The sequence below is a fragment of the Aplysia californica genome, unplaced genomic scaffold, assembly GCF_000002075.1.
Source record: "Aplysia californica isolate F4 #8 unplaced genomic scaffold, AplCal3.0 scaffold00490, whole genome shotgun sequence".
Taxonomy (NCBI): domain Eukaryota; kingdom Metazoa; phylum Mollusca; class Gastropoda; order Aplysiida; family Aplysiidae; genus Aplysia; species Aplysia californica.
Genome location: NW_004797760.1, coordinates 449,906 through 465,640, shown reverse-complemented (window position 1 = coordinate 465,640; position 15,735 = coordinate 449,906). Strand labels below are relative to the sequence as shown.

At 42.6% G+C, this 15,735-nt stretch overlaps 1 protein-coding gene across 1 annotated transcript; it reads left to right on the top strand.

Annotated features, from left to right (window-relative positions):
- The first annotated feature begins 205 nt into the window (after positions 1 to 205).
- On the top strand, positions 206 to 13,252 carry LOC101849396 (transmembrane protein 208). Its single transcript, XM_005105762.3, has 6 exons — positions 206 to 379; positions 2,021 to 2,116; positions 2,876 to 2,935; positions 8,621 to 8,754; positions 9,486 to 9,570; positions 11,125 to 13,252. Exons 1-6 carry the CDS (start codon positions 374 to 376, stop codon positions 11,263 to 11,265), a joined length of 522 nt encoding a protein of 173 aa, XP_005105819.1. The 5' UTR covers positions 206 to 373; the 3' UTR covers positions 11,266 to 13,252.
- Positions 13,253 to 15,735: the final 2,483 nt, after the last annotated feature.

Here is a 15,735-nt window from a genome sequence, read left to right as displayed (position 1 = left end):
AATACATTTCACATTGACTAAAAATAATGATATTTCACCAAAAAAATCCTTAAAAATCAAGAAAAAGAGTGGATTTAATTTATAATTTTAAAAAATACTTGTTTAATTTTGAAAATAAAATAGAATTATATGAAATAATATAATAACTTTCCGAACCAATATTTCTGCTTTCACTTTCACTAGCCAAAGAGCTTTCTTGTTCTTAAAGATAGATAACTCTTGTACCACAGAGTGCACGGAACTGACAAGAGTGTGTTGTGGTTTGCTTACGATTGTGCCGAATCAACTACACTGCACTGCCTTGATTGAGCGAGACAGCTGTTTGCCTGTCTACCGGTGTTTTGAAAACAAAACAAAACAAGACTTGAACACAATGCCTGTAAGTCTAGCTTTTCCATGAGTTATTGTTGTTCTGCAATAACCACTGTGCAAACGTTAATTCATTATTGTAATTTAATTGGAATGCTTTTTTGTCGATTTCATCTTGGCGTGTTTTGAATGAGACGTAGGCTAGGCTGGAGACGTAGGCCAGCCTAAGCTTCTTCGGTGTAGAACCACCACAGGCGATTCTAAAAGTAGAAGTAGGCCACAAACGCACACAAACTCAAGGCCAAGCAGACTGATGCACACTCACTTGAGCTGCAGATGGGACCAAGTCATAACATGGATGATGCTCGGTGCTCATGCGTGAGCCAGAGCCCAGGGAGGGGCCTGACTGATGGGACCGGGCGGAAGGCGAGGTGGCGAAATACACTTATATATATATATATCGGGGGACATAAATCCGGCACCTGGGGGATGGTGGTTAGAGAGAGACAGAGAGACACATACAGAGAGAGAGAGGCGTATGTAAGTGGAAGTTCACGAATGCAGAACACCGAGCACACACTCACTAACGTAAAAGAGCTCCAATTTCTACAAGGCAAGGCGTCAATTGTCATCACATCACTCTGTGGCAATTGACACTGTCTTCATTAAAAGTCACTGCGGAAAAGTTGCAACATGTTTCCTTTGATATTAATTAGCATGATAGCGGGTAAAAAAATAAAGGATTTACAGCACACACATGATAAAACGTGATAAAGTTTACATTTGTATTTTCCTCAATGCCACACTCTGTAATGTACGCCTAAGTAACCCAGTTCAACAGGAATGGTAAGCACTTTTCGAGACTAGATCTAGATCTAGTGGGAAAAAAAGTGAAAGGAGAAAAATTTAGAGATTTTCCATCACCGTCAGGTTTCGAACCTAAGACCTAAATTGTATGAGAGGCGTACACCGTAACCTCTAGATCATGAGAGTGCCCCCCCCCCCCCCCCCCCCCCCCGAAACAGACTGTTGAATAATTGTTAAAATTCAAAGTTATTTTGTCATGTTACTGAATGAACCTGCTTGTTTTGTTTTAGATAAAAGGTTTCAAAAACATAATTTTTAGATTCTCGCATGGCGTAAAATAATCTGTGAGGATGAGGAAAATGGTTGATGAGGTGACATCCTTAAAGTCAATTTTCCCCAAAAATGCCATTTTCACTATAATTCCCCATTTTCTCAAATCAAGCCTTTGTAACTTCCGGACTTTTTTTTTGCTCTCTGTTACACAATTAAAACATTGAAAGTCATTTCCAAATCACTAAGGGCCTATATATAGATACCATGTAGCCTGCTTTGGTTACAGTCAGAGTCAGAAGAAAGTAATGGTGTAACATACAATAATAATATGTATGGTTCAGTTCAAAGGTTTGTAACTGTTACAGTAAAATAAAAATATTTCTTTTTGTAAAAGTAAGTTTCCTCCCCATAAATATAATGAGTTGTAAGCAGATGCAAACTACAAAAACATACTTGTTGGCTTGTTTTACGTTTAGTAGCACCACCATTTTTTTGTTCCTGTACCTGTGTAAATTTTGTTCTCTGTTTTAGATTCCTCCTCTGATAAATCACCTGTAATTTTCAAGCAGGCTTTATGCTTCTATGTACGTGTAATAAGAAAAAACATTTTTGATTTTTTTTTCTTTATTAGCCGAAAGGAAAACAAGGGACAAAAGGCAAGAAACAGATTGCTGAGGAAAACAAGAGTACCCTCAGCTTTTATATAAAAGTTATTGCCGCCGCAAATGTAAGTTTGTGTATGTCACGTGTATATATATATATATTACATATGTTGTTAACTCATTTAATCACGTCAGCAAATTTATGATCCACTTAAAGGGAAACCTACTATACTATAGACACAGTGTCAGTGAATGAATAAACCATTGAGTATTTTAAAGGTGGTCAGTTTCCAAATGAATGGTCTAAGGTGGACAAAGCTCTATCATCACTGAAAAACTCAATCCAGAACTCTGTTATTTGGTTGATTTCGTTTCGGTTATTTGTTCTCAAATTAGGACAGCTTTGTATGGCTTTTCTTTTTGACTCATAGTTTAGCTCGAAATGGCTCAGTTTCTATCCAAAACAGTGGCCTCCAGGAGATGGGGTTTGGTCCGGTCTGAAAAAGTTTTGGGGTTGTTTATGGATAATGGTGGTAGTTATGGAGAGTAAGGGCTAGAGTGAGAAAAAAAAAGTTTTGAGCTCCTTAAGACGAGAGGGGAGAGAGATTTTGTGCAAGTTTAGTTTAGAAGTTTCGGTCTGAAAGTTTAGCCATTGAAGTTGAAAATAAAATTACTTTGTTAGTCTGTGACTTCATATATCATATCATGTACATAAAACAGGCATTGGTAATGGTCACAAAAATACTTCACTTGGTTTGCTGTAGATTTTAGTTGTTACTCAGAGATGACTCACTGATTGATTACTGTTGATGGTCGTTTGTTATTGTGTCCATTTTTTCTTGATTATGTATTCAATTCAAGCTGTCTTTTTTTTTGTCTTTTAGGTCCTTTACTACACTGTGTACTATTTCCTGTTTTGGGACTATTTTACAACAACTTCAGCGGTAAGTTACTATTTTAATATTTTTAACTAGCAAATGCATACATAAACAATAGTGGATGAAGGAAACCTCACCTCGATGGAGGACAGTTTTTATTTGATCGTTACGTTTGTTGGAATCCTCTCACCTTTAGATGATTTATTTATTGGAATATTAATCCTTTTAGATAAATGTCAACACTCTTTGTGACTTGACGTAGACTTTTAATAATCAAGCACAATGAAGACATACGTCAGACGATGCATGACTGGGACAGAAACGGGACAGAAATAAAGCAGATGAATACGATTGACAAATAAGGGAAATAATAATAATGGACACAAGGAACAGATACGAATGATGGCACATACATGTGGTCTTGTAGCTACCGAATGATATTCCTCTACGCCCCCCAAGTCTTTGGAGTAGAACAGAAAAGACTGATGAAATGTCAAGAAATAATGGTGATACAACAAGGAATAAATGATTGATCAATGATCTGAATCAGAATAAGATTTAGAGTCAATTGACTTGGGGCTCTGTCTGGCCAACAGTCTCGCCGATCGCCGAGGGCCGCCTGGAGGCGTGCTCACGCCTATGGGAGCATCTTGCTCTTGTATGCCAGGGGCGTTGTGCGGCTGGAGCGAACGTAGAGCACGCGGGGTGGCTTGAGCCTGAGGTTGTGGAACCACCGTCTCGACAGCAGGGCGTGGATCAGGTGCTAGTTCTTGCCTGGATTCGGGGACACTGGGCATCGATGGATCATGTGCTGGGGGGTCCGGAACGTCAGCTGGTTGTGGTAGATCCGGGCAAGGAGAGGGCAGCGAGGTCACGCTGGGCTTGGCATGCCCGGGGGTGTGAACATTCTGAGGCACCGGCTGTGGTGGTGAGGTGCCACCCGGGATCATTGTCAGTGGTGAGCGTGGGACCACTGGCATGTAGTTGCGGAGGAACTTTCTGTTCCGAAGAGTGACGCGGCCAGAGCCATCCACTCGAACGACGTACTGGTCAAATTGACGTACTTCGACTACAATGCCCGTCTTGTCCCATTTGGTCGGGTGGGTTCCCGTTTGGTTCTGTATGCGCACACAGTCACCGACGACGAGTGGAGGTAAGATGCGAGTGTGCTCAGAGAGGCGCTCAGCGGTGCGCATGTGCCGGTTCCTCAGTGCATCCTCTCGCGACAGAAGGGTTTCACGCCAGGTACTGTGAGGCTGATACTTCCCTGGGTGGATGGGGATGAAGTCCCGTATTGGATGTCCAAAGATACACATCGCTGGGGATAGGTGGGTGTCACGATCAGGAGTGTTCCTGTATTGCAGCATTGCGCGCTGGAACTTGTCAGTGTTTAAAGATCCTTGTGCACCCGTGTTGTCAGTGATCAACCGTTTCACTGTCTTTACTCCAACTTCAGCGCGACAATTAGAGTGGGGAAAGGCGACTGAAGAGACCCTGTGGTGGACACCCCAGTTGCGAAGGAAGGTTGAGGTTGCCAGGGACGTGAACTCTGGGCCTCCGTCCGATGTCAGTTCATCACTGATGCCATACGTGACGAAGATGCGACGCAACGCGGCAACGAGGCCGGCAGACCCATGGGAGGCTTCTTCAACGATAGGCCAGTTACTGTACCTGTCGACTGCAACTAGGTAGCCCTGGTGAGCAGAGTGTAAGGACTGGAGGACTCGCTCACGGAGCGACGGGGGGATGACTACCCGGTCGTGGTACAGGATGACACCATCAAATGTCGTGAGGAACTCCCGGAATTGATGGTATGGGCGAAGATCAGGGGACAGAGAAGCCCTGTCTTCAGGGAACCCATCCTCAATAGTGTTACTCAAAGCAGTCATTGTAGAGTCGCTGGATGTTGCAAGTCGAATCTCGTCCCAAGTCACTGACTTGATCACCTCAGTTGGAGCGAGGTCAGGTTTGGAGCATACCTGGTTGGTGTCATCCAGTTCCTGGGTGCGGATGGCAGAAAGAAAGTCGTGTGGCAGTTCAAGTGTCAAGGGAGGGTCATCAAGGAGCAGAATGGGAGCGGCATCATCAGGGAGTCTGAGAGTGTTAGGGCTGCCTACTGGTCTGCGGGAGACGGCATCTGCTGCAGCATGGCGTAGACCGGGGATGTGGACGATGCGGAAACGATATCTAAGGGACTTCTCCTTGAGGTTCCTGAGGCGGGGATTGGGGATATCGTCGAGACACCGGTCCCCAAACGTCTTCAAAAGAGGTTTGTGGTCCACCGCCACGATCAGGTCGGAACAACCCAAGGTGAAATGGCGTGCTTTGTCTAGTGCATCAACCACAGCCAGGGCTTCACCTTCTATGGGCGCATAGCGGGACTCGGCTCCTGATGTGAATCGACCACCGACCAGGGTGATCTTCCAGCCAGTTTTGCAGCAAAATGGCTTTTCCGAAAGACATGTACAATGTTTCTGGAAGAGCCAGAAGCCTATGCCATCCTTGCTCCAGTCGGTGGCTAGGCAAGTTGGTTTCTTCTTGTCAAATATTTCAACCCCTTGGTGGATTTCGTTGATGATGGCCTCCTTTGACCATTCAAACAGACGGTCGAGCTCCTCTGTCCATTCGAGGCGTTTCCCCGGCTTCAGGGCTTCCCGGAATGGGAGCATGCGTTCGGCGGAAGCGAAGGCATAGGATACCTGATTGATGAGACCGAACCAGCTCCTGACGTCGGTGATGTTCCGAGGTGTGGGGAAATGTCGAATGGCCTCCAGGTAGCGGGCACATGGGCGCACGGTAGAGGGAGTTATTTCGAAACCTGCAAACTCAACCGTAGTTTTGGCGAATTGAAACTTGGATGGGTTGAGTATGATGCCATTGGTGCCACATAGGTCAAGCCACTTGATGGTCTGAAAAAAGGCTTCCTCAATAGAGTTTGACCACATAAGGGTGTCGTCAATGCATTTGGTTTTGTGGGGGAAGTCGGCGACAATCTCATCGAAGCGGCGGCTGTATCCATCCCCGGATGATATGTAGCCTTGGGGGGCCACGAGATAGCGATAACGACCCCATGGGGTGATAAACGTCGTCAAATGTCTATCCTCTTCAGCAAGAGCGATGCTATGGTAGCCATTCCACGCGTCAAAAACCGATTTCCTCGTGTGGGGTGGCACTTTGCGGGCCTGGTGGAAGGGAGACTGAGTGTGATGTGTCTCCCGCGTTGCATGTCGGTTAAGCGGTTGGAGGTCAACCGTGCGCCTTGGTTTACCCGACTTCTTCGGACAGATCACCATCTTGTGGCACCAGGTGACTGGGGTGCCGACGGGGACAGGCTCGATGACCCCCAGTCGCACATCTTGATCTAGGCCGGCTTTGACCTCGTCTTGCCAATGGACTGGGACAGGAATGGGGGTGTGGTGGGCCACGGGACGGGCGTCAGGGTCCACCATGAGGTGGATGGGAGGGCCAGACATCATCGGTAGAGGTTGATGTTCGCACACGTTGAAGGTACTGGACCTGTAGTGATCTAGGAGCCACTGCTCCAAGCCCTCTCTGTTCTCTTCTGTGGCAGGAAGCGGGAGGGAGGTTGGTGGTGGCGGAGGTGGTTGGCGGTGTGAGCACCCGCAAGCCGGCTTGTCCTTCGAATTGATTGCTGCACTGGTGGCGCCAATGGTCGGAAAGCTAGGAGGGATTATTCCCAAAGCCACACAGGCTTGCTTGCTTAGGAACACCCGACCAGTGGATGTGGTGAAGTACACCATCTGGTGAGTCACCAGCTTGGTGTTGGACGGAGATGTACCAGAAATACGAAGGGGAAGGGCTCCGATGATGTCAATGGCCCCACGATTCGCAGCTGTCATCTTCATGTTGACAGGGAGGAGATGGCGGCGGGTGAGGCTCATCCTAGTCAAGAGTGCTACGCCCGCCAGGCACGACTGGCACCCAGTGTCTGCCATAGCTTGGTACTTGACGGGAGAGGTGCTGCCTCTCAGAGATGGCGGGAAGCCGAGAGATTGGGCATCTGAAGGCACTGCCTGGACGGTGACATTCACAAAAGGCTGAGGGTCGGATGCTCGCTTCTCCCATGCCCTGCAAAACTCGTTGTATACATGATGGTCTAGGGATACAGAGTGCGCATTAGACACTGGTGTGGCGGAATCTGCACCGCATAGACTGTCAAAGGCGGCAGCAGAGTCATCCAGGGCATTGGAGGGGTTGCGATTCCGTGACGACTGTCGGCAGAAGTTGGCGAAATGATTGGATAGGCCACACCTGGTGCATCTTTTACCAAATGCCGGACACTTCTTCATACGTTCCTGTCTACCATTCCCATGGTCCAGTTTTCCGCAGTAATTGCAGGGGAACGCTTGGCCCTTACTTTGGAACAAGTTGCCCTGTGTGCCGAGCTTCTCACTGCGCTTGTAGGAGCTTGTGGCCGCTGCCGTGGTGTAGGAGCAGCTTTCAACGAGGCGACTGGCTGACCTCTTGCCACTCTCCTTCGCCTCCACGTAGCAGAGTGCATCCTCGAGGGACATGTCCTGCTTTGACTCACCTAAGATGTCGAGTCGGATCTCCTCATCAATTAGACCTCGGATGAGGACGTCACGAATCATCATATCGCTATAGTCCACGCTGGGTTCGTGGACATCTGGAGGGCACCTAGGGCATTTTATCTTGAAGTTGCAAACCCCAGCCTGGCCCCTGAGGCGGGCGGCGAAGGCTCTGACAGGCTCGTCCCGGTCTTGCTTCATTTGATGTAGCTGTACCCGTGCTACCATGATGTTTTCCTGGCGCACCGCCAGGCTCTTGATGTTCTTTAAGACAGTGTCCTCTCCGCTGGAGGCTAGGGCGCCGAATGTCCTAGTGAGATCCTTTCGTAGCGATTCATCGCAGCACTCGAGAAGCTGGAAGACGATGTCTGCACCAGTGAGGCGAGTCGCTTGTTTGTAGTCGGCCCACCGTTGGGTGAAGTATGACCACGCCTCGCTCGTTCCGGATGCAGACACGACAGGGCGTCGCACTTTCTCAGCCTTGGCTGCCGCAGTCGGTGCATTCGCTCGTGTTGCATGGGCTGTGGTGGCGTGGATGTCAATGAGGCGTGTCAACACCTCGGTCGGCGTAGATGCAGGCCACTCCACGCCGCAGCCCGGGGCAGGGCAAGGGATGGTGGTCATGATGTATCTCTTATGTCTTCATAGATAAATGTCAACACTCTTTGTGACTTGACGTAGACTTTTAATAATCAAGCACAATGAAGACATACGTCAGACGATGCATGACTGGGACAGAAACGGGACAGAAATAAAGCAGATGAATACGATTGACAAATAAGGGAAATAATAATAATGGACACAAGGAACAGATACGAATGATGGCACATACATGTGGTCTTGTAGCTACCGAATGATATTCCTCTACCTTTTATGTCTTGGGTAGAGAATGAAGATCAGGTCTTATCACCACATGAGCAAGGCATTCAGTTAAAAGTTGGTGATTTCACGCACATCATAAATTGGTGTTTTCCCATACAACGTAAATTAGCCTTTTCAAAAAAGACTAACTTGATTCAGCTGCGCTCAGTGCAAAGCCCACTTGCTTGTTGGTTTCTTTCCTTTTCCTTTAAACTTATATTCTTATGTATTTTTTGTGATTTTTAGCCCAACAATTGCTGCAGCTTATATTTTGTGTAAAATGATGCCTGTGAAAAATAATAGATATGTAGCTTAATTCAGATTTATTGCTTCTTTTCAGATCATGTGTGTTCTGTGTTCCGTCATCTACCTGGCTACGTACCAATTCATGGCCAGCATGTCCCGAGCCACATACCATGAAGGACAGTTGATTGACCCTGGGGTGGATCTCAACATGGAGGCAGGAATGGCTGAGTGAGCACCGTGTGTTTGTGGCATGTTCTTAACTCCCTCTTTTCAAGTGAAGTCTCAATGTACATTGTGGTGATCCCCCCCCCCCCCTCTCTAAGTTCACATGCTTTACTTTTGATCAGGCCTTAATTTAATATTTGCTGTTCATGAATCCTTGCTTTGGTTATTTACAATCAGAGAATTTCAGATGGCCTGCTTCTAAGCACAAGGGGGCTATCTAAAAAAATGCAGTTTTGAGAAAATCGCAGGTAAAGTTTTTTGCCCCTTGTTTAGTTTCTTTAAAAGACAAGGAGAATTTTCTCTATAACCAAACAAATACACACAACAATGAAACCAAACTTCTCCTATTGGTAGGGTAATGCCCACTTTTGGTGTCGGTCAAGATTTCTGGAAACCCCCGAAATCTGGGGTAGCCCGCTTGTCATTAGAGGCGACCATATATAAGATGTTTATTTTTTATTTTATTTAAACATTTCACAATAAGAGCCTTATGGAGAATGAAGTATGATATATTTATTTTTAATCTACTTATTGGGCATGTTTGTGGAGTTTTAACATCTTTGTTCTAGATTTTTCATTATCATCAGCCTTCCCTATCGCCAAAAGTGCTCAGGCTTGAAATAAGATCCCTCAAGAGACCTGTCATGTTTGTTTTTTTCCCCTCATGTTAGTGTTACTTGAATTAAGATTTTAAGTTTTGCTTCTTTTTTTTAAAAATCTGTTTCTCTCTACAGACACATCAAAGATCTCATACTCCTTACATCTATGGTTCAAGTTGCAACACTGATGTCCAACTACTTCTGGTTGTTATTGCTGTTGGTGAGTTGTGCTATATTTTGATAAGAAATGTAATTTTTGTACTGACTTGTGTAGTGAGTTGAACTGAAGACACCTGTATGGACTGCTTGGTTCTATAAAGGTGTCCCAGTGGAGGAGTAGTGTGCTTTGCTGTTTACTGTGCTGTAATTTACTGTATAGTAATGTTGAGTCGTGACACTTGTTGGAACTGGGCTCTTTGTATTCTGTTTTGTTTTGGGTTTTTTTAAATGGATTTATAGTGTGGATCCAGTTATAGGGAAGTATAGTTTGTATTGTTACGGTACTGTCCCAAGACTAATGCGGATTTTGAGTTACTCTGTGGGTGGTTGGCGGGTGCTCTGGTGTGGTTTGCTTCTTCTTTCCTATCAAACATCTATCGTCCTTATCTCCCCTTCTTCTTTTTTATGTTTGTTACTCTCTTGTAACACCTCTAATCTTCTGGCGCTCATATGACCTTATGCAGTTGCGAGCGCCGTAAAACCTCTACTAAAACTAAAAAAACAAACTGAGTTACTCTTTTTTTTTTTAAACGTTGATGCTTTACTGCTCTGAACAAGAGAAATGCTGTAGGGATGGTACAACAGGATCCTTAGCTCCTCTCTCAGAACATTCCCATTTCGGTCAAAAGTTCTTGTCTTTTGTTTTTGACTTTGGATACTTGACCCATCAATGAAGGATAGATAATATGCCAGATTTGATCATGATTGAGCTTTTGGAGGCTATGGTAACACCTCCATCATTAATTAATGTAATAAAACATTAGTGTATTATTTCTGCTTCCCCCACAGTTTTCATGCAAAACAATTTCTTCTATTATTACTTTTTTTAAAGATAATCGGGTCATTTTCCTCCTTTCTGAAAGTAAAAAAAACAAAAACGGCTGAATAATGTTGATACAGAATGTACACTGAATTTCTGGTTTTCATATGTTGATGTTTTTTTCCCCTGACATGGAGAAAAGCTTCATATCTTTCTGGAGTCTGTTTAAACTGAAATCTGGGGGACCACCAAATTTTCTTTGGCAAGTTTTTGGTTTAGAGTGAGAGGTTGCTCAAATAGTAGGACAAAAAAAGGGAATTTAATTTCCTTTCAGATTACCGCTGATTTCATATTAACACTGTGTTCAGTTTATATGGACTCCACTGTATAAAAAGTTTTGTATGGTGGCGGGGCGGAAGTGTTTTTAAAATGCATTTATATAGCGCATGTCCATGCTCAAGAGCATGCTCTATGCACTTTACAACTATTGTTACCCCAGCAGACCCTCTGAGAACACTCAGAAACATACTCGGCTTCCACGGAAGCGTACAGTGCAAGCTGCGGATTTCACGCGCTCAAACACTATCAAACTGACAAGATCGTTCACTGTCTATAGCCGGGTACCCATTTCCACCTGGGTGAAGTGAGGAAAATTTGTGCAAAGTGCCTTTCCCAAGGACACAATGTCGGGCCCCTGACGGGATTCGAACCCACGACGTAACGGTTGCGAGTCCGAGAGCTTAACCACTAAACCATCGACATTCATAACCTACCCATTGTGTTTGTCTTTTTCAGGTTCCTGGAAGAGCTTTTTACATGCTTTGGGTGAATATACTTGGGCCCTGGTTTTTCTCACCCCCACAAGAAGAGCAAGTGGATGAAAAGAAGCAGAAGAAGATGGAAAGGAAGATGAAACGACAACAAATAGTCAGATGAGGATGCAGTCCCATAGCTCTTCCTGGTGTTGTTTGTTTTTGTCTTTTACAGAATTGTTGTGTTGGTATATGGTGTATGTGGTCATCTTTTCTGCTCTGTATGGTGGTGTAGATGTGAAAGAAGTCTAAGATGAGTAGAAGTTTTTGCTAGATGTGTGGAGCTCACTGACTTGTATGAGAGCTTATGATGGTGTCCGCCTCACAGTGGCCCACTCTGGTAACTTGGATTTTACAACAGACAGAAAAAAAAGTGGACCGACTCTGTCCGTTTACCTTTATTACAAGTCTTTTACATATGGAATTTTAGTGACTTTTTCTGCGTTTTTAAAAGTATGACTACAACAGACATGATGTTGAGCATTTTGTCCTTGAGTAGACTTTGTAGAACTTCTTTTTTTTTTTTTTTAATGTTATTCTTTGCCGGTTTGCTGTTGACGTCCTTATTTATTTTTGTCAGAGTGATGACAAATTTTCCTGTGGGTCTATAATGCCTAGATGTAATGAAAGGATAATAGCAAAAGTGCACTCAATTTAAAAAAAAAAAATTTTTTGGAGGGGGGGGTGGTCCAGATCAGATTGTGAGATAATGTGCTTCTGAGCAGAGAAATAAATGGCAAACAAAATTTGCCAATGTCTGTTTCAGATCTGGCACTTGAAGAAGAAAAAGAATGAAAGTTCTCGTTTCTTCTTCAAAAATAAAAATAATTAAAGTACAATAATTCTTCCTTTGATCATCCATTTTTCTTCGAATTTTCTCATAATTATTTTTATTGTCCGATCGGCTTACTAGTATCGCTACACTGTTCAAAAGGCTGGGGCATTAGTACAGTTCTGTTGGAAATGCTGTTGATATAGTAGAAATGTATCAGGGAAGTAACATAAAAAGACCTATGGATCTTCTACTTTTGTCAAACATTGTGGGAAACGCTTCAAACGCTGTGTCATTGGGAGAAATGTGTTCATTGTTAGAACAGTGCATGTTGAAGTGACACCTGACGCACAATTGACCGCAAAAAAAAGTATGCTCACAAAAGTTTGCGGGGGAGGTGGGGGGGTTGGGGGAAAGACCTACAACTGCCATTCTGAACTAATTTAGATAAATCAGCATCAGATCTGCATGGTCCCGCAAGTTCTCTGTCTAGGATTTTTTCTCAAGACCCCCACCCCCCCATGAACTACTCATTCCACATCCTGTAGGATTTTTGGAGCATCCTGGCTTCGGTCGTGCAATACCAACAAGTTAGGGAAGTTAACTTTTAAATATATGTACGGTTGTCGCTGAAAGTTAAGATGCAAAAATGAAGCCTACAACATTTATTTTATTTGATTTTTAAAAAAATATTTTACAACACCGATCAAGACTTTCCGGCATTATCAGTGAGCCTTCACTCTCCCCAAAGTTATTGGGACTATTTATGATTACCTATTGTGAGTTATCCACAACTTTTCTTTTTCTTTCCGGTCTTCCAGTCCCATTGATGTGAATGTGATAAAGATCAGACCTGTGTCATTTCTGCAGTCCTCTTATAATCAGTCTCTCTGATTCTCTGTCTCTTCTTTTTCCTTTCCACCGAGTGCTGAGCAAAGTGACCTGAAGATTACGTTTCACAATCACAAGTGAAGAAATAGATGTGAATCTAGCTCAAACATAGTTGACTCTTCTTCCACCCCCACCCTCCCCCAAGAATGTTTCTTTAACAATACTTTAAGTCGCACTGCACAGGGACTACCCTTCCCTCTAATGTTCTCCCTGCCCATGTTCTCTAGAACAAAATGTCATTACCAGTCTTAGTCTGGTTTTATCAACATACAGGTTGTGTTCATATTCTCTCATGGTGTAATTTCAAAAAGAACATGGGGAAAGTACCATACTAAGTCTAAGAAAGGTGTTGTCCAATTCTACTTTTGTTGTATCTGTAATTTATTTGGTTTGATATGAAAAGGGCATATTGGAATCTTTGTTAAAATAAAATGTTGTTCTAAAATTATGCTGAATTCTTGGCTTTTATAATTTTATGTTTTATTGTTGTTTACTTTTTGGGAGTCTTTTCGTTTAAAACTTTCAGGATTATGAAAACTGTTTTTCTAATGGTTTGACAGACTGTTGTAATTAGAACTTGAATTTTCAGTATGGCTTGTACTTTTATTTTCAAATTACAATATATATTAGTTTAAATTTTATGTTAATAAAGCATCTATCTTGGAAATGACATTCATTTCAGAGTGCTGGTACAATCATGGAGACGAAAGTTGTATTGAAGGTATAACAGTTTAACAAGTCCTGTCTCTATATAAATTTTATCTTTCAGATTGGTTCAGTTGTCGATTAATAAATTTAAAATAAAAAATATTTATGGTGCTTCCAAAATTGTAGCAGTTTGTGAAGCTTTCTGTGCCTATGGTATGATTATGATTCAATATTTATTAAAGGATGCAGAGTGTTCGTGGATTAAGGCATGTTTAGCCATGGTTTTTCACACTGCTTGACAACTCTGTAACCTGCGCAAGCTACCGGGAAGCATTGAAAAGAAGCAAATCTGGTTATTTACTTGTGTACTCATAGACACGGTAACAAACATTCTGTATTATTCGTGCCTGGACGAAGAATAATAAAACATTCTGTATTATTCGTGCCTGGAGGAAGAAAAATAGAAAGAAGACAGAAACAAATGTGAAGAGTAAAGAAGTAGTGGGACAAGAGTAAAGAAGTAGTGGGACAAGAGTAAAGAAGTAGTGGGACAAGAGTAAAGAAGTAGTGGGACATCCAGTGGCGCCCCCCCCCCCCCCCCCCCAGTCACCCAAAAGGAGACTGTGTGGGTTTCATTTCTCCTTTGTCTTGTGAAGAAATACCAGATGTCACGGCGCCTTACTTCTTCACAACCCTACATTCAAAGTCCACTTTTTTTCACCTTTGCATCAGGCCAGATACTGAGGATGCTGCGAACGTTCTTTTTTGTTGTTGTTAAACCAGCCTTCTCTGCAGATTAATGGTTTGATTTTTAATGCTCTTGGATCTTTTGAATCAGAGGAGTTTAAATTCAGAACTAACCAGATTTTAATATTTGCGATGTAAAATTAATCTTCTTGTTTTAAAATTTTCATCAAACAGTAACATTATTTGATTTGTTATATCATCATACGTAGTAAAGAGATGAAACTTCTGCCAGGGTAAAGCAGTGGAGTCCATATAATATATATATATATATATATATATATATATATATATATATATATATATATATATAAATAATCATTTAGCATAATTTATTTCACACTCCCCTTTTTACAGCCTTTATTTTTCGTCAAAGTGCTATGGCAAAGGCATGTTCAATAGTTCGGATGAATTGAGGGGGGGGGGGGGGTGTACGCTGAAGTGCATGTCTTTTCCAGATTTTGGTCATAATAATAGGTTTTTCTTTATGATTTGATAATTCGCTGGCACATTTACATCATTATATTATGACATATAATGGGTTATCATAAATAAAGCCATGGTGGATCAGTTTGACTTTGGGTAAGTTCACACTTGACCCATTGTTGTAGCACTTTGACAATATAAAGTGTTAAATAGGAATCATGAAAAAGGCTATTTTTAATGTGTATAGTATTATATTTGTCATTATTATAGCATAGTCAACTTTAGTTATGCTATAATAATGTTTCTTTGTCACTTTGAACATTTGTTTTTCTTTGTCATACTCTTGTCAGTGTGAATGCCGTGAGGCTGTATGTGATTAGCTATGTATGATGAGGTATCTGTCATTGTCATTAGAATATTGTGTGTGCTCTGGAGGTTTTTGTGATGAAACGTGCTGGAACTCTAATATTGTATGATCACTTTGAATCATGTCTTCAGCAATTCCTCAAATAAAAAATAATATATGTCTTCTTTTATTATTCGTTTTGCCTTTCTTCTTCTCGATCGCATCACACTTGAAGTTGAAGTCTGGTATCTGTCATAAATTGGGCCGTCCTGCTCAGTTCATCTGTCGGCCCGTATAGCTTCTCTTGTAGCGTCAGCGTTTTGCCTTTGACTTTTCTAAACTTGTCATTCTGTTTGTGTTTTCTTGTCTTGTCGAACCGTAGTCTGATTTGTTTCCTAGTCCATTTTGTGATTTTGACTAGGTCTGAAATATTTAACAGGATTAGGACTATATTTGTTGCCCTAAAGTTTATAACAAAAGAGATGTGTTCTAAATGTTGTCTCTGAATAGCCTATTCATCTCTAAGTTTCAGAGCAGTAGTACTGTAAAAAGGTTGCTCTGTAATTTTTTAAAACTCATTGAAGACGAGCATTCTGATCATCCAACAATATATGAAGGCGCACTGTTTTGGGCCATAACTTGGTTTTTCAAAAAAGTTTTTAATGGATGGTTGGCGGGTGCTCTGGTGTGGTTTGCTTCTTCTTTCCTATCAAACGTCTATCGTCTTTATCTCTCCTGCTTCTTTTTTGTGTTTGTTACTCCCTTGT